Source organism: Girardinichthys multiradiatus, chromosome 15 (assembly GCF_021462225.1).
Source record: "Girardinichthys multiradiatus isolate DD_20200921_A chromosome 15, DD_fGirMul_XY1, whole genome shotgun sequence".
Taxonomy (NCBI): Eukaryota; Metazoa; Chordata; class Actinopteri; order Cyprinodontiformes; family Goodeidae; genus Girardinichthys; species Girardinichthys multiradiatus.
This window is the reverse complement of record NC_061808.1, coordinates 25273667-25293188: the sequence shown is the minus strand read 5'-3', so window position 1 is coordinate 25293188 and position 19522 is coordinate 25273667. Positions and strand designations below refer to the sequence as shown.

General features: G+C 40.3%; 2 protein-coding genes across 8 annotated transcripts in view; both read right to left on the bottom strand.

The window, feature by feature from the left end:
• Positions 1 to 6807, bottom strand: part of LOC124881469 (mitogen-activated protein kinase-binding protein 1-like) — a 29701-nt gene extending 22894 nt beyond the window's left edge. Inside the window, exons 1-5 of the mRNA XM_047387030.1 lie at positions 6634 to 6807; positions 4894 to 4985; positions 1554 to 1616; positions 1402 to 1459; positions 162 to 332 (exon numbers count right to left, since the gene is read on the bottom strand). Coding sequence (XP_047242986.1) covers positions 162 to 332; positions 1402 to 1459; positions 1554 to 1616; positions 4894 to 4985; positions 6634 to 6735 — 486 coding nt within the window. The 5' untranslated portion in view covers positions 6736 to 6807. The remainder of the gene's footprint in view (positions 1 to 161; positions 333 to 1401; positions 1460 to 1553; positions 1617 to 4893; positions 4986 to 6633) is intronic.
• Positions 6808 to 9125: 2318 nt separating this feature from the next.
• The window catches only part of magl (MAX dimerization protein MGA-like), a 48675-nt gene continuing 38278 nt past the window's right edge, over positions 9126 to 19522 (bottom strand). For all 7 annotated transcript variants that reach the window (XM_047387416.1, XM_047387414.1, XM_047387419.1 and 4 more), the window contains 8 exons: positions 16314 to 16542; positions 15509 to 16146; positions 15324 to 15415; positions 15196 to 15241; positions 14929 to 15075; positions 12603 to 12714; positions 11810 to 12457; positions 9126 to 10784 (listed from right to left, as the gene is read on the bottom strand). In XM_047387416.1, the coding sequence (XP_047243372.1) occupies positions 9910 to 10784; positions 11810 to 12457; positions 12603 to 12714; positions 14929 to 15075; positions 15196 to 15241; positions 15324 to 15415; positions 15509 to 16146; positions 16314 to 16542 (2787 nt within the window). In that variant the 3' untranslated portion in view covers positions 9126 to 9909. The remainder of the gene's footprint in view (positions 10785 to 11809; positions 12458 to 12602; positions 12715 to 14928; positions 15076 to 15195; positions 15242 to 15323; positions 15416 to 15508; positions 16147 to 16313; positions 16543 to 19522) is intronic.

The window sequence follows — 19522 nt, the reverse complement described above, 5'->3', positions numbered from 1 at the left end:
GTTACTTTGTTTTCAGTACGAATATAAAAAATTGAGAGCAGCTGTTGGATATTCATATTATTTTACTCCATTAATACCAGTTCGGACTGACATAAAATGTTCACATGGCAAAGGTGAGCAGATGAATGAAGATTACTGCAAACCTCTGAAATGGTACAAACCTTCCAGGCCCAGACGTTAACCATCATGTCATGTTGGTTTCCTACACTGACTATGAATTTGTTGTTGGGAGAAAAGGCCACACACGAAACGCCATATTTGTGCTTCTGGAGCTCGGCCACCTGCCTTCGCTCGGCAACATCCCACAGTCTCACTGCTGGTAGGTGACCGCTCTGATGAAAGGAAGTTGGGAAGAAAGAGAACAACAGTATGTAGTTATTAATGTGCCATCTTTGTTTTCATTGTGGAAATGTAGTGGACTTTGCCAGGTTAAGATCAGTGCTCACCTGGCCATCCAGTCTCCCTGTCTGTGCAAGAGCTAATCCTCCCTGTCCTCTGACTGAGAATAGTTACTTGTCTCTACCTGTGCACGTTTGCCTCCAAGTGATCAAAAGGTTGGCGGGCTATTTGTGCTCTCCTTTTTTATTAAGGCTGCAATCAATGGACATTGGGACTGCCAGTCTGAAGGATACTGAACTAAAGTAACTCTAAACTGCATGTGGAAAAGACAAAAAGAAAACAAGGAAAGACAAGACAGATATCCCGCCTGCTGTCAGCTTTTCCTTGAATCCAAATAAGCCTCAGTTTGATAAATGAGGGTGTGTAAAAGATATCAGATAATTTACTCAGAAACATCATCAACTTTTTAAAGGCTTAAATTAAATCATGTAAAAAGCTATGATGCTTTTGTGCACCTTTGAGCATAAAAGTGTACAGATAGCACAGAGCAAAGTGGCCTGTAGTAGTATAGCTTCAGCTGTTTCAGATTGAAAGGTGCAACACTTAAAATGTGCCAACAGTTGGTGCATTTTGGTCTTTTGAACTTTGATTTCCGTCCTCATATCAACCAGCGCATGTCCATCTACTTGTCCTGAGAAGTCTGTAATCGGCTTTGGTTGGCAGGGGAGAATTAAGGTAGCACATCGAACCAAGGCCCATGTTGTAATGCCAAGACTGTGGAGTAAAGACGCTTCAATGACAAGACATGTTAGGCTGAGACACGACAAAACCTGAATGCCTCAAAGGGGTGGAGGTTTTAGCACACTTTATACCCATGGAGACAGATGGATCAAAATAAACGAAACTTTATTCAGCAACAAGCCTGCATCTGGCAGGGATAAAGCGTGCAAACTATCAACTCAGTGCAGAAATGAAGTCTTTTGCAGTCAAACTAGCAAGTAATCACATTTCTACTGTAAAATAGAGTTTTATTCTATAAATATTGACAGGAAGGAAACTGACCTCTCCAGTCACCAGGTACTTCCCATCAGGGGAAAATGACAGAGCTGTGATAGTTTTCCTGTGGAAGTGAGACAGAAAATGTATCGTCATTTAACTTTTCGGGAAATATTGACAGTTTATGATGCCCCTTTATAAATATGGATCAGATTTACCTAGAAGTATTGATAATATGGTGCTGTCTGTTCTTTTTGGGGTTCAGCAAGACCACCACACACCTTCAGAAAGAGAAGAAAAAAAAACAGCTGAAATACATACTTACATGAGAGGTGGAAATGATCTGGGAAAATGTTTCTTGCGTATGAATAGGCAAAGGATTTTTAACCACCCTTACTTTTAGAAATGCACCAATCAATCAGCCAGAGATTGGAAGAGTCAAAATTTCCCTTTATCCGCTTTGATCATCGATCGGCAGGTTTAAAACTGAAAAATATTATTGTTTTCCCCCTATTTATTAACGCATCAAAACTTAGAAATTCAAACAATTTTTGATTTGGCATGCACTTTGATGCACCTTGTTGGGTTTAATAAAAATCAGATAAAGGTTAGGGACAGATGCAAATAGTTTTGTTATTCCTTAATTTTCTGATTCAGAACTGCTACCCTTTGAAGAACCTGCAGCACATCTGTTACTAGTTCATGTGTGGTAATGACGTAGTACTAGTACGTCTTTTTATCAACTCTCAAAAGTAGTTAATTAAAAAAATGACAAGTGTATTAGTGTTTTATTGCTAAATATTATTTAAGAAATAATGTGCAGCATTTAATTGTTAGTTTAATTATCCAAAATCATACCTTTGTAATTACCTTTAAACTATGTTGTCCTTGTAATTCCTCTAGCAAAACACACAGAAACCTATTGTACAGATTTAGTTTTTTTGTTAAATGACAATGATTTGTGTTGCCAGTTGCCAATGAAGCCTTTAAAAATTTAAAGAATGACCAAATCATTAAACACTTTATATGAATGCATCATTTTAATGAAAAATCTTCACTTTTAAGTGATTATCAAATGATAATTAATTGATTAGTACTTTTCAGAGTGTAGTCTTTAAACAAAATAGCACTTATTACACAAAACATACACTGCTAACTTAAAACTGTATCTGAGTCTAAGCTATAATTAGCGACATAGCTCCATGTAGTCACCTCAATTAAATCTGTCCAAAAACAAATATAACTAAGGGTCAGTTCTAAAGCTAGAAATGGTTTTATGTATCAATTTTGAATATTGAGTTAGAAAATATACACTTCTGATACTTTCTCAATAGGTGTGCTACCTATAAAGCTACAACAGTTAGCTAAGGACGGGTTGTTGTATTCAAAGACAATAAAATTGACCTATAATCACTGAGTTTATTTAATAAGTGTGTCTGAAAGTTGTTAGGTGGTGTTGGAATGTGTTAGTTTTAATCAAAGCCAATCTGAGTGTCCAAAATCATTACTTTTACTGAAACCCTTTAGCTTTTTTCAGTACTTTGCTATGCTAGGCTACGTAGCTTCAAATACAATACACAAACTTGAAAGTGACAACAAAAACAAACACTAGGGTTTCTTGGATATCGCTATTTGGCAATTAAAGTTTTATCATTCATTGTTTTTAGATAAGAAAAACACTGAACTGGGCTTATTTAGCCCGTAAATCCCATCAGAATTTAGACTAAACAGCCATGTTAAAAGTCAGACATGTTTGGTCCATTTTATCAACCTCAACCACTTTGCAGCTATTGCTAGACAACAATAAACATATTTATGCAGGTGTTTTCCACCTTTTACTTTTCAAACACATTTTGACATTGTAGACAGAGAGAAATGCTGTCTTTTCTTAAATCTGCATGACACTATTTTGTTTGGGGAGAACGTGGTAATCTAACAATTAACAAAAAAGTTTGTATATTGATGTCTTTTTGTTTTACAATAAATTGCCTCTTTATTGCTCTGAAAATCTCTCAGTAAAACTGAAATTCTGATAAGAAGGTAAAAATGGATCTGTAAATGTTCTCTGCCATATTCAAATCACTGAGATAGAACAATGCCTCCTGTGAGAAGCACTTCCTCTTTACACTTTGTTCATTGGCAGCTCACAGATTAGCGGTCCTCCTGTTGCAGAACAGCTAGTTCTTGAGAGCCGTGCCAAGAAAGTACATTCCTTGTACCACAGCTTGTACAGATTTAAACTGAGACAGCAGGTGGAATGCCAGATTTCAATTTATGAAGTTTAATGCCTAAATTGATAAACACCATACATACACATATTCATTGAGAAGAGCCTATGTACACCAGCACAAGATGTACCATGCAAAAACATCTCAAGATGCTGCAACTTTAAGGACCTGTATAGCAGTATTATCTGTCCAGCTGTGTTCTAAATAGCAGTTCAGTACTACTAAACACATTCATCTATAGAAATTGTGTTTCTACATTGTAAATTTCATAAGTAGGTGTGGTAGAGTCATGCAAAACCAACAGACCCAGCAATCATGACATGTGTGCTGCTGATTCTGTGTGATTACATCATTATTTCACATGGGAATAATAGAATAATAGCATCTTGGAGTTTAATCAGTGAGGTCATTCAGTCTGTGAAAAGTGGGTGTGCAGCAAGATTAACATTCTGGAGAGGCCGTTGTAATCCTTGGACCTTAATCCAAAGTAAAACTTGCTCTTTGACCTTAAAAATTATGTTTTTGATGCAAAACCAGGCAACCCGGAGAAACAGTGGAATGCAGTCCTTTAACCAGTTAACAGGTTGGTTGACTTCATGCAGCACAGATTCAACACTGTTATCAGAAACTGTGCTTATACTGCATGACTAAATGTTACTTAACTGTTTCAGTTAAGTTAAATTTTCAAGAACATTCAGTGGGTCGTGGGGAAACTGGTGCCTATCTCCAGCAGTCTATGGACGAGAGGTGGGGTACACCCTGGACAGGTAGCCAGTCCATCGCAGGGCAACACACAAACAACCATGCACACACTCATTCACCTAAGGGAAATTTAGAGTGACCAATTAACCTCACAGGCACGTCTTTGGACTGTGGGAGGAAGCCGGAGTACCCGGTGAGAACCAGGGGAGAACATGCAAACGCCATGCAAACTCCGGCCAGGATTCAAACCCAGAACCTTCTTGCTGCAAGGCAACAGTGCTACCAACTGCGCCACCGTGCAGCCCAGGATTGTGAGGTAACACAGCTGAATATTTATCTGGGAAGGTAAACACAGCTACTGTCCCTGTATGTGGAAATGTGTGACATTACACAAGAATCCGTGCCTAAATAGAACCCAGAGAGACATAAACGACGGCATAAATAAAATTTGGACTTTCTCTGATTGAGGAAGCCGACTGGCCCCTCCTCCTCAGCTCCCCTCAGATGGTTCACAGATACTTGATCACACAAATTTGCACACTAAACGTCTGCAAAAGGTAGATATGATACAAGATCAAGAGTGTGCTGCTGATAAGATAAAGGGCAGATGTTGGGATAACTGTCTTACCCTGCAGGATAGGCCAGAAGTCCAGATCGGGGATCGCAGGTCAACCCACTGTTTCCTGAAGTGGTGATCCCCAGCACCTTCTCCAAAGTCACCTGTAGAGACACAACAAAAAGATCTCTTTTTACTAAGGTTTTTATCACTCTGAGAACAGCTTGTGGACAAACAGATGGAAGCCCGGCCAACAGTGACGTAACTAAGCATCCGTGTCAATGAATGAAAACACAAGGAGAGGGAGGCAGGTCACAACATGTGTGCCAGTGGAGTTAATGCAACAGATGTAAGGTGCAAAACACTGACTAATAGACAAAAATACTGTACAAAGCTAGAAATAACATACAAAACTAACAAACAGAATATATTTAGAAAATTATATAGATATTTAAATCCCTTTTTAATTTATTGAGATTTTCTTAAGTTGCACTTTTGGAGATCTAAAAAAGCAGTGACAAATTTGAACATATTAAAGTTTGATGTGATTTCAGCATCTGATTCTGGAATGCTAATAAATTAAAAGCTTTGGCACAGTAGTACCATTTTCACACTTTGCATATAACCTCAAGTGCTTCTTTTGATTTTCAAATGACAAAAAAGGATTGTATTCTTTCTTTCATGTACAATGAGCATTTTAGAAGAGATGTTGAAGCTCTGCCTTTAACAGTAGGTGTGACAACTAGCTCAACTCCTGCTGCCTGTCTTAGGCACTGTGAAGCACAGTCTGTGTCAACGAAGTGTAAGGGTAATGCAAATGAGTTTATGGTGTCCTACTAACACACATGCAGTCATAATGACAAACTCAACAGCTGATCAGAACAATATCAGGCTAACATAAAAACGCATGGCTTCAGTGGCTTTATTACTGTAACTACAAATTTAAATACTGAGATCTATGGTCCGTGTAAGAAGTCAAGGACTCATGTTGGTTTGGGGTCCCTAAGCTGCTGAGTTTGCTTATACCTTGGGTTGGCATTGATGGTTTGAAAATAAATGATAAATTTTAGCTTTTAAATTATCTAAATCACCAGTTCAGCTGTAGCTTTGCATGCATCTATAACTAACGGTTAGGAGTGCACTACAGGTGTTCAAACATTTTTGCTAAGTCTAAAATACTCTTTTTTTCAATTAAAAACAAAAAACGACTTTATTGCCAACTTTTTATGTTCATCTGTTCAATAATAAACTAAACATAATATTTTAAAGAAATTACGAAAATACTTAAGATTTTTATACAAAAGGGATCTTCAAATCATTTTAGATTCACAACATGTCTTCCATGTTTGCCTTATTTAAAGACATCCTTACAATTTCCTAACTTTTTTGGAGAGCAATTGTTTTCTATTCTGTGGGTCTATAAGTGGTTTCGCCTAATCTTAACAAGAAACAGGACAGAGGTCACTCCTGCATCAAAAGACACTTTCTGAATCGAGCTCAGTTTAATGAGTGGGCACGCCAAAGCCCGCTTTGTGTGGAAATCACTAAATGTTTATGGTATTTGAATGAAAACAAAGCAAAATAAAATAATAAAAAAGGATATTAATGAAATATGAATCCTTTTTGTTGCACTTAATATTTCAGGGGGGTGCGCAGGAGCATTCCAATGGCTATACTTTGAACCCCCCCTGCACTATACTATAAAGAAACACGCTTATCTTTGTCTTGAACACTTGTTACATGCACTAACTCAATGTTTTTGCCTGAACTCAGATTGTCAAAGTACTCCGTCGCTAATGGAGGACTTCTTACCTTGCTGGTGAGGTTTTCCTTGCATTTCTTCTTGTTCTTGATTGAAGGTGACCGCAGTAAATTCCTGATGCGACTTCTGATGGTGAACCCGTCGCCGGGCATTTTGAGCGCAGTCCTGCAGGAAACAAAACCAACAGATCACCTTCCACGATCAAACTGCAGATCTTTACAAGGTCGGACAGCGCTGGTGCTGCAGGGACATGTGGACCCTAATCTCTGGTCCCATGATTACATCAATGATTCCTTTTGTTGCGGCTCTGTTGGTTTAATGGGATTAGAGAGGAATATGGGGCCAGCCCTGGAGCTGATTGGCGGATGTTTGTGTGTCCTCGGCTGTTTTTGGCGACCAAAAGGTTCTCTAATCTCACACGTATCAGTCGGCTCTTAATGGACAAGTTAAAGCAATTTAAGAGTCCTATTTACATTTTTACAATGATTCACTCAAGCGTGATGAAGAAAATGTAGCCCATTTTTAATGCTTTTCACATCGGACTTTATTGAGGATTGATAAAGACGTAAACAGTTCAGTACTTTTCTGGATGAACACAATCTGCACTTCCTTTAGTAATGAAAGGCTATATGCGTCGTCTAAACACTGAAGGTGTATTAAAGTTGTTATAAGAGCAGTCGATAAACAATCATCATTCAGCGGCTGTGCTATAATATGAAACCTGCACAGTAAGCACACACAAGTGTTTGAACAACATGCAGAAAATGTTTTGCTTGTAGTTATTTTTTCTTTAATTTCAAACATGTCAGAGAGAAAACAAAAATATTTCATACACTGCATTTAAAAAATCCTTATATTCTAATTGTGTAATTAAACCCACCTAAACATTTCCTGTTTTCAGTCAGGATTACCAAAATTATTTTTATTTGAAAAATGCCAGAATAATTGAAACTTTTTTTTTTTTCATATAAAGTTTTCATAATTTACTTACCTTTTTGATTGAATTGCCTTTTAAGTGATATGAGTTTTAGAAGTCATATATTTCACTGGCCCATTCCTCCTGGTGTAACCGAGTCAGGTTGTAAAGCTGCCTTGCTCACACACACATTTCCACAGATTTTCTCAGAAACTTTGTGACTCGTTGAAACTCCACAACAGTCGATTTTGTTTGTATACTTTGGGTTGCTGTGTATTTAGAAGATCCTTATGTGCCTAAGCTTGGACTTCCTGGCTGATGTGTTCAGATGTTGCTTCAATATTTTCACATAATGTTCATTTCTCAAGAGGTTTTTTCTCACCGCATGGCCTTTCAGCCCACAGGTTTGTCTTCTTGTGGTTAATGACACATTTTTCTAAAATATCTCAAAATGTTGTGGTAGAATATCTTCTAGTTTGATGAAACTGAACTTGAAGCTTTGAGCATCAAATTTAAAAGGTACATTTGGCACAATAACATCACTGATGCATCATCAACAAAACACAATGTTCACAGTAAAACATGGTGCTGGCAGCGTCAACATTTCTATAGATAGTAGTGGGGTGTTTATCAAAGCAGATAAAGTGATGAGCAGGTTTAAATACTAGTTTTGACCCCAAACTCTCTGCTAGAAAGATGGAGGGATGTTTTTTTTTTTGTATCACAGAGTCCAAGTATACGTTCAAATCTAAGTGGTAATGGTTGAGAGGAAGATTAAAGTTTTGTTGTTCTGTAGGCTTCCTCAGGCCATGACCTCCAGCGTGCACTGGAGTGGCTCGCTGCTGAGTGGGGAGCCAGCTCCTCTATGTTTGAGGCCATGGTTCTCAACTGGAAAAAAGTGGAATGTCCCCTCTGGATTGGTGGTCGGTCTCTGCCTCAAGCAGAGGAGTTTACGTATCTTGGTGATCACCAGTGATAGTAGGATGGAACGGGAGATGGACAGGCAGATTGGAGCTTCATCAGCAGGAATGCAGTAATGCTCTGGTCTTTTATAAAGAAATAGCTGAGCCTAAAAGCAAAGCTCTAGAATTACTGGTTCGTCTATGTTCCAACCCCCCCACCTATGGTCATGAGATATGAAACTCGACAGGAAGAATGAGATCCCAGATACAAGTGGGCGAAATCAGTTTCCTCCGGAGGGTGGCTGAATGGATAGCCAGCATCCAGAACTAAACTTAGAAGATAACCTGTGGGGTAGCCTCAAGAAAGTCCTCACAGTGTGAGGACTTTTGCAAGGCAGAGTGGGCAGTGTGTAGATGTGGAATGCTTATAAAGTCCTGCTTAAAATGACCAGTTGCTAAAATTGAATCGGGAGCTTTATTGAAGTATTACTTTAAGGGTTTCCACACTTATGCAACCAGGCTATTGTACCTATATGCTCTCCTTCTGACGGATTTCAGGAGGACAGTGGGAAAAATGTTAAAATAATAAACACCTGCCACTTTAGCAGGGGTGTGAACTCTTTTGAGAGCCACCATATAGTGCTTGTCCTTTCGGAGGAACTTTAAAGAACATGGCTTAATTATGAGCAACCATTTTCAAAATAAAACAAAGAATACGGATTTCTTTTCATTTTCAAAACCAGGTATTTTATTAATCAGTCAAATTAACAACCAGTGTTTCAAAATAATCATAACCAAAGTCTTCCATTAAAAAAAGCAAACAAAATATTCACGTGGGCTAATCCCTAAAGATTAGCTTTATACATAATGAGGATACCTCTGACTAACATCTCAGAGTAGAGGTCAGTAGCCTTTTTGTACAAGCTGAAGAATAAACATGTTTTATTGCTTGAGTTCTACCAGAAAGATAAAGTGCAACTAAAAAAAAGATTTAATTGAAAGGTAAAAACAGAGAATTCGTTATTGTAGCAATTCATGGTTTGGTAAGACTTCCCCTCCTAAGGCTTCAGGCTTTACAGTTTTTATTCTTTTCTGCATGACACTAACCAACAAGTTAAAGTACAACGTAATCGAGCTGGTTTTAAAAAAAGAAATACATGTTTGTCACATTTATAGACAACTTCTTTTTAGAAAATGTCCTGATGAGAGCTGATTGCGGTAGTAAGCACACTTTACTCATACATTCAGCAGTCAAGTGATGCTCTTTGTATGCGGCTTTTCTCTACAGTATGAAGTTCACCGACATATAAAAACACAGCAGCGTAAGGTAGTTAATCACGGCCCTGAACGTTTGTCTTTTTTTTTAAACAGGCACATGTGGTGAAGCTTGCGTTTGATGTTGACACCAATTAACAGCAAAGGAGGTAAAAATGTCAAGTTTGAAAACGCTGCTGCAGCAGAGAACTGTGAGGTACCAATCTGAGTGAGTCCATCTTGTCCTGTAGAGGCTATACAAACTCGAGGTCCGGTTCTAGTTCCTTTTCTATATCTATCCAGGACCGTTTCTTCGCACTGGGGAAGTCCTTTCCCAGAGAGGCGCGTGTTAACGGTCTGGAAGTGAACCCCTCCCCTTGTGATGTTGGTGAATTGGGGCTTTTGAGAGACGTCATAGAAAATATGGGGGTGTAATCATTGGAGTCTGGACTTCTTGGTCGCTTCACAGCAGAACTTCGCCCCTCAACAACTTTCTTTTTCGGAGGCCTTCCTCTGCCTCGTTTGACTGAGGTGGGTTTATGAGCAGCTTCCCTCACTGCTCCTGGGGTGTCCTGTACCCTTACGTTTATCTCCTCCACAGTAATATCACTTTGTTTCAGTTCATGTAGCCGGCGTACATTACCGTCACTCATCTTGGTCGGTTCTACCTCAGTTTTGTTAGTATCTGGACTCTGATGGCTCTTCGAAGGAACAAACAGAGGGCTAGAATCTTGCTCAGGCTTGGCAGAAGGCGGAGGAACTTGACCTACAGGTTTCAAACACAAGTGAGTCGTTGAAGTTCTAATCAAGACCGGAACCGTCTCTTCTTGGTCCTCCTCAGTGGCATGTGTGTCAAGCAACGGTACAACGATTGATTTGTTAAGAAAGGAGAGGTCAGAGAGGGGACTCGCTGCACCTGAACTCTTTGGATCAGATTCTGAAGGTGCAGTTTTGTCCATCATTGCACATCTGCTTTTTGGTACTGAAGGCTGCTCAGAAGAAGAGGTGGTTTTCTCCGAACTCTTGGAAGGGTTCACAGAAGAAGGCTCCGCATTAGATGAAGAGCTGGCCTTATCCCCATCGCCCTTCTTGGGCTCCATCACCATAAGGGTGTAGTAACCTTTACCAACTGTGAGAGAATACAATAAGGTTTATTAAACTTACTGTAAGAACATGTAAACCTGAATAAATTAGTATATCAGCAAAAAGTTTAAATGATTCAAATCAAAAAGTGAAGTTTCTAAGGAAGTGATAAATAGATCAAGTGTTTACTTGTGTTGCTTTTGATATTTTTGGCTTAAGACTAATAAAAACCCAAAATGCAGTTTCATTAGAAAGTCTGAATAATACATGGGTGCTGTTCAGTATACAACCAGTGGCCACTTCAATAGGTAAACCTGTTCAGTCGCTCGTTTACTCAAATAAATCACATAGTTCTAATCATGTGAGGTTTGGATAAAAGTGCCTCGTAATGTCAGAGAATGATGGGTAGACTGGTTTGAGATAACAGAAAGGCAGCTGAAGCTCAAATACTTCCTTGCTACAACCAAGATCTGCAGAATAACGTCTGAACACGCAACATTGCACTTCAGTGGCCTCCACATTTACCAGATCTCAGTTCAACAGAGCACCTTTGGGATGTTGTGGAACGGGAAATTTGTACTTCGGATGTGCAGTCGGTAAATTTGCAGCCACTGAGTGATGATATTATGTCAATATGAACCTAAATATATAAAGAACGTGAAGAATTAAGGCAGTTTTGAAAGCATGAAGAGGCTTACCTGGTGCAAGCAAGGTGTACCTAATAAAGGGGCTGGTAAATGAATTCACTCAGTATGTGGTCGGGGTTTCTTTTGCTTGAATTACTGCATCAGATCTGAGGTGATTATTCTATGGCACTGCTGAGGTGTTAAAGGATGCCCAGGTTGCTTAAATAGCAGCCTTCAACTGAATTTTGTGTTTTCATTAGCAGTAAGCCATGGTCATCAAAATGAACAGAAGTAAACATCTGAAACATTTTTATTGGCTCTATGAATTAGGAGTTTCACTTTAATTGAATTACTCAAATAAAATAATTTTGATGATATTCTAATTCACAGAGAGATGCATCTATAATATCAGAGTATGAGTGTAAAAAGGTTCCTGTTAGCTTACGTGGTTTCATGGAGGAGGGAAGTATGAGTCTGCCAGTTTTGGAACGAATCAGAGGAAGAGCAAACGGCCTTGAAGGGATAACTACTGTTCTTTTTTTAGCTCCTGAGGATCCAGATGTGGCTGCAGCGACTTTCAGTGCCAAATTATCCAGGAGTTGTAGGTTGTTTGTTAAAGAAGAAGGCATGGCGCTCTGGCTTGGATTAACAGGTTCTTTCTGGTTCTCATCTAACTTTGAAGGAGGTTGGCCCAAAGCTCCAGGTTCTCTCTGGTGAACCTCCATCTGTGGTGCTGATGGTGCAGTGACTACATGGTCTGGGACCACTTTAGGCTGAGAACCTTGCATAGATTTGTTCCCAATAGGTTGATCAGGAGCCTTTTCCAGCCTTTTTAAAGGATGAAGCAGGGAGAGCAACATTTGTAAATTGTTTCTTGCAGTCTCAGACAGGTTGGCTTGACCTGTAGGGCTGAGGTCATGCTGAGGTGGCGATGAGGGGTGGAGATCAGAAGGAGGGGCAGTGGCTTGAAGAAGAGCAGCTTTGCTCTGCAGAAGGTGAGAGAAGAAAGGCTTCCATTTCATATTCCTCTCGCGCTGTTTCTGCCGCTCAAAGATCTCCTTCAGCTTGCTTTCAATCAGGCTCTCAGATTTCCCTAAACAGCAGAAATTTATACAACACAAGTTTGGGTTATTAAGGAACCAGCAAACACCTACACATATATTCAAATCATGAGCAGCTGCATCTCCTAATCTTAGACAAAGATAAAATCTGCTGACAGTCAAACACAAACTAATTACCAGCCAACATGGACAGTTTCTTTAAAAAGACAGACTGGGCCTGAAGCAGCCTCTCTTTCTCCGATTTAAGATATCTGAACGTCTTGCCCAGACTTTCAATTTCTTTTACAGCCTAGAAACACAGAAACATGAAAAAAAGGGTGATGATGATGATACACACTTTCTAAGGAAAGGTACAACTAGCAGAAACCCTTGCAACAGTAAAACCTCTCTTTATATTCAGTATGTATTCAATGAAAAAAAAAATCTACATAAAACTCCAGCGCTTTAAAAGAAATTATCCCCCCACTGAACTTCTACATTTTGTCACAATTAAAACTTAAATGTTTTTTTTTTTATTCAGATTTTAAGTGATAGACCAACACAAAACGTTGTACAATTGTTACGTGAAATAAAAAAATACATGGTTTTTAATACTTTTTACAAATAAAACAGTATTGCATTAGTTTATTTTCAGCCCATTTTACTCTAGTCCCTTGAATTTATATTCACTGCAGCCATCTGCCGTCAGTCAGGAGTCCATCTGGGTATAATTTAATCTCAGCGGTTCTATGACGGCCCCAGAGGTTTGTTAAGAGAACATAGGCAACCCACCTAAAACCAACAGGTGCAGGGAGGGCAATAATCAGAAAAACAGCCAACAGATTTATGGTAACTCTAGAGGAGCTGCAGAGACAAACAGCTCAGGTTGGATAACCTGTTTAAATTAATGGTTATCCTCTCCACCAATCTGACCTTTATAGAAGACAGGCAGGAAGAAAGCCACTGTTGAAAGTAACTCATGTGAAGTCCTTTTTGCAATTTGCCACGATGTAATTTGAATTATTTGCCCACTGGTGTTGGGTGAATGGGGGGTTCTCACATGACGTCGCGGTCACGTGACACTTCGCGATCGCTATCTTGGGTGGCAGCTGCAGCCTCTTTTCAGTTAAGCAAAATTCCAGACCATTCAACTTAGCTATGGGGAAAACGTGCTTAATTGTGGGTTGTGCTGTGCGTGGTGGTCAAGACCAACGTTCAGTCTAACGTCTGCCAACCATGATAGAAAATCAGTGTGAGAAAACAAAAACACGGAGTACACAACATCCACTACAGTGGCTGAATCGGATATCCAGGGTGGATTTGGACGGCTTGAACCTCACTCACGCCTGTGCACATTTTGTGACAGGTGAATAAATAATGATCGTCTACATTTACTGTAATAATATTCTGGAAGGTAGTCTGCCAAGACTGTGAGCTGATCAGTTGATGCTGAGCTGCACTCAGCACTGGGACCTACTTCAGTAAGCTGCGCTCTCACGCCTTGACCAGCTAGATGTAGGCTGCAACTTACCTTTACTGTTATACTGTAAATGTATTATCTAGTAATATAACTAATATGCAATTACCCAATAAAAGGCAATATTGAACTTATGGATTTTTGCCTATGTTGTGACTATGAAAAAATTGTTGTGCGAACCAACCAACAGGCAGAACACATGGATCCACCGTGTTGATGATCGCAATTTTCTTGAGGTACATGGCCTTATCAGGAGGCTGTAACGACTCTAGATAATTATACATGGTTGAAAAAGTATGCAACGTTGCAATGTTGAAATGCGTGAAGCTATAAGGAGACACCCAAGATGGCAGACCGGCGACCTCAGTGATGTCAATGAAAACCCCCCATTGAACACCCTGAACACAACACCCCACCATGACACAGTGGAAGCAGCATCATGCTGTGGGGATGCTTTTCTTCAGCAGAGGCAAGGAGACTGATCAGTGCTAAGGGGAATATGGATAGAAGACTTACAGTTGTAAGATCACTTAAAGGTGGTTCTTTAAAGCCTTGAATATACAAATGAATGGCATTCAATGGCCTTTATGGTCTTTAACATAAATCCTCAACAAAATACATTAGATGTTGTGGTTGTAATGTGATAAAACCTGAAAAACTTATAGAGGTCATGAATACATTAGTAGGGCACACCACAATCTTTAGCAGACGTCTGCAGAATCATTATTTTCTGGAAATGTTTGCCAGATTAAATGGTCAAAGGATTTTCAGGTACTGAAACAAATGTTCACTCCTCTGGTCCCTGTTATCAGTCATGGTGCAACGTGAACAAAAAGGCTTATCCTGGATATTTTCACCAACTTTGACAGATGTTCTCTGTGCTCTGCTCAGTATTCTTCACAGTGCCTGAATCAACAGGAAAAGTTCATGCGCGAATCTGTCGCTTGGAGCTGATTAAGTGAACAGGCACAACCCTAAAACCCATTTTTGGACTAAAGCCTTATACTTCCAAGGCCCGTTTTCCACCTAGACTGGAGGACTACTGACCAGTGCAAGCACGTGGAGCCTGGAAGATCTGGAATCCAGTTTCAGGAGACTCTGCAGTCTATCGAACAGGACTCGCTGTTCGCAGCGTCTCAGCTTCTCCACCGCCGAGTGGTTCCTGCGCGCCCTCATCTCTTTGTACTCAGCATTCTTTTTTTTTATTTAAATCAGACACAAAGCAGATGACAAGAATAACACATATTAGTTGTGTTATGAATATAAGCTAACTGCTCCATCGAAAAGGGTTAGTTAGCGGTTTATAGCCAGTACCGGTTCATTGAGCTCCTCCATTTTTTCACAATAGTCTGCAGAATCCCTGAAGACAAAGACAGATCATCACATTCAGTCATATTTTAGTATTTTTGATACCTCAATGATAAAATGTCCAAATGTATTACCTTGATTGTTGTAATCTCACCAAAGCATCTTTTTTCATTTTAGAAATGGCTTCTTGTTTCATTTCTACAGTTTCAATATCCACTATCTCATCCTGAAGAAACAAATTTCAGCAATTTCACAGAGCCACTACAATGACAATACGATATATTAAAGATCTTTTCGGAATAGAGGCAAAAGGGCTTACTTCTTCTTCGCATTCATCGTAGTCCGAAAAGTCGGAGCTTAATTCTTCTGAGGAAATATCGAAATATAACCCCTGCTGATTCTCAGTCTGCAGCAGGTCATCTTCCTTGCTGTTCCTACCGGACAGCATCTTCTCCTCAGAAAGTTGCCCAGAGGAGGAGTCCGGTTCAGGCAAGTCGCTACTTAGTAAGGTCCTAACTTTGCTGAAGGTGTCAAAACCGACCCACTCCCTCGCTAAGTGGCTTAGATTAGAAACTCTGTCTTTGTTCTCAGCTGAAGTGTTGCCCGTAGCGTCGAGAGGTTTCGCTTTTTCTCCGGCTCCTTCAGCTCCGGGTTTTGGGAGCTGGATGAGGGTGAAGCCTCCCGGCAGGGCCACGCCGCCAGGCCTCTGGCCTCCGTCGGCCTGGGTGGATGGAGGGCAGATTCTAAATGAGTAAGTCCCACTCTTAGCCAGGAAGCTGGGGCTTTTCAGCGACGGCGAGACCGTGAGGGAGACGGGCGAGGACGTGGAGCTGCTGTGGATGTTTTGCTGGATGGGGACAAATGGCTGCCCAGATGGGCTTCCAGTCTGGAACTTCTGTGAACCCTGCACCATGTTTCTGGAGCTGTTACTCAAAGAGTCTGGTTTGGGTAAATCAGCTGCAGAAACAGAAAATATGCAGCAGTAGTTAGATGGGAATATAACTACCAGATGATTCTACATGACGCAACAATGGGAAACAAGATGATTGGAAACATGAAAGTTCTGTTGTGTTAGTCCAAAACAAAAGCTTGACAGCAGTCTGATTTATGTCAGACGACCTCACCTTTGGGCTGCAGTTCTGCCTTCTGATCCATAAACAGAGGGACGAAGGTGCTTGTGGCCTTCACATGAAGTAATTCTGGTGAGGTGGTTGCGTTCGTTGACTGTTGCATCCGAGGCATTTTATGAGCTTGTAGTCGGCCTGTGACATGGGCTGCAAGACGGTTGGCAGGATGCAGAGACCCCATGTTACCAAGCAACAGCGCGGCGTGATTGTAGCATTTATCATTTACCTGAAAACAAACAGCAAGATAAACTTGTTAAAAAAAGTATTCATTAGGGCTGGTTTTTATGATCCAGGAGATTGACATTAACGCAAGTGATCAATATTATTGCTGTTTGTCGACACATGAAGCCTGCAAACTGAATTTTACCGCTGCTCGTTGCAAACACAATTTACAGTGAAGAGACAGATAACATTTCAATTAATAACCTCACAAACTCATTACTACATACAGCTAATCCAAATGAAAAATAACATAGATCATAAAAAGCCACTATCAGACATTAAATCAGACCGACCCTTTCCCCTGTTAGGGTCAGTTAGGATAACCAAAATTATTTATCTTTCCTAAATGCCAGAATGAGAGAATTTTTTACTATTTTCTTCCAAGTTGGAAGTTTATTACAGTTAAAGATTAATTCATTTAAGTTAAATGGATAAACACACGTGGATGTATACTACCTCCAAGACATTAAAAGAACACTTTGAAAACACATCAGATTTCAAATGACAAACAAATCATGCTGGATATCCATACTGATATGGAATGGGTAATGTTTTAGAGACAAAAGGATGCCACATCATTTGATGAAAACCCACAGAAGGCTTAATCTGAAGTCACAGAGACATATGAACTGAAAAACTGTTGCGACAGGCTAGTATAATATGCTAAGATGTTATTGCAGCAACTCAGAATGGTACTCAGTAGTTTGTATGGCCCCCATGTGCTTGTATGCATGCCTGACAACGCTGGGGCATGGTCTTTATGAGACGACAGAGGGTGTCTAGGGGCATCTCCTCCCAGATACTGACCAGGGCATCAGTGAGCTCCTGGACAGTCTGAGGTGCAAGCTGATGGTGTCAGATGGACCTAAACATGATGTCCCAGAGAGGTACTGGATTTAGGAGAGCGTAGAGGCCACTGAGTGGTAAAAGTTCCTTTATCCTCCAGGAACTGCCTGTATACTCTTATCACATGAGGCCGCGAAATATCTCGCACTGGGAGGAACCCAGGACCCACTGCACCAGGGAAGGGTCTAACAATGGGGCCAATAGTTTTATCCCGATATCCAATGGTACTCAGGGTGCCATTGTTAATTCTGTACAGGTCTGTAAGTCCCTCCATAGATATGCCTCCCCAGACCGCCACTGACCTACCACCAAACCGATCATGCTGAGCAATGTTACAGGCAGCATAACATTCACTGCAGCTTCTCCTGACCCTTTCACGTCTGTCACATGAGCTCAGAGTGACCCTGCTCTCATCTGTTAAAAGAAAATGGTGCCAGTGCCAAAACTGCCAACTCTAGTGTTCTCTGCCAAATGCCAGTCTAGCTCCACAGTGCTGGGCAGTGAGCACAGGGCCTACAAGAGGACATCATGCCTTCAGGCCACCCTCATGAAGTCTGTTTCTAATAGTTTGGCCAGAGATATTCACGCCAGTGGCCCGCTGGAGGTTTTAATTTGTAGGGCCCTGCCAGTACTCATCCTGTTCCTTCTTCCCCAAAGAAGCAGATACTGGTCCTGCTGATGGGTTAAGGACCACCGACAGCCCTCTCCAGCTCTCCTAGAGTAGTGTCTCCTGGAATCTCGTCCATGCTCTTCAGACTATGCTGGGCCTTCAGGCAACGGCACACATTGATGTACCACCCTGGTGGAGTTGGACTGCCTGTGCAACCCCTGTAGGGTCGAGGTAAACTATTCCTGTTTTTGGGGTCGTCTCACTGTTGCCCCTTTAGTGCATTTGTTATTAACACCAACTCAGCAGAAACTGATTAACAACCCCCTCTACTGCTGAGCTGAACTGACCAGATCAATATTCCAGAGATTTAACTGCTTTGATATTAAACTCTGACTCAAAAGCATTTAATCTGTTTGAACAGTTTATTTTGAGGCAACATCACAAACACACAGCTTCCTTCGGTGACATCATGAGAAAAATCACAAGAAATCAGCCGAGATAACAGGAGGAGAACTGTGGACTACCAGATGTCTGGTTCATCTGTTCAAACAATTACACTGAAGTTTAAACAGCATGGGAGCATCTAGCCATCATATGGTTCAGGTAGGGGACAGGTTCTGTGTCTCAGGAATGCATGATTTGGTGTGACAGCATCACGTCAAGGTATGAGGGACTGGTGCCCTTCACAATATAGACGGTACCACGAGGAAAGAACTTTATGTTAAAAAGTCTCTAACCACCCACAGCATTAAAGCATGGACACAGATGGGTCATACCAGAAATGGGTCATACCAGTGGACAATAAACCAAAGGTCAATGACTTGGAGTGGCCATTCCAAAGCCCTGATCTCAGTCCTATCGACGTTTGTGGGCAGATTTTAAAAGGTGTGTGTGAGCAAGGCATCCTACACACCTAGTTTCACCAGTTCTGTCAAGAGGAATGGGCCAAAATTTAAGAGATAAGAGGGACACCAATGACGTTGGACCCAAGTCCTACAGTTTCAAAGCCAATTCCTCCAAACACAAAGAAAGTGTGAGTAAACTTCAGAAATATGAATAAAAATTATTTCTCACATCTGGTTTCATCTGTATCTTACAGTCTCTACTACATTTTAAATAAGTGCTCCTTGGTCTTTAATAAGTTGAATATTTAGGCTGTTCTGGACTGAAGATTTATAAATAAGCAAATAATACTTATTGTAATGCTAGAGGTGGCACTTTGGCTGCATTTTATTGAGCAATGGATTAAAAAAGTGAATGCTGAATGGACCTCTGACCATGAGCTTTTCTAATTAAACCTTGATTTTGATTCAATAAAAAAAGGAATTAATAGTTAATTCAAACTGTAAATCTTGCATTTAATTATCTATAGTTATTTAGAAAAGTCCTAACTCCAGTAAGAGTTTGTAGCAAATGTTACATTTATGTCACTGGATCAGAAATTTTACATTTTATCTATGGCATTAATTATAGAAAATAAAATAGCAAATAAAATAAAACCACAATTATTAATTACGGTCATTTAACA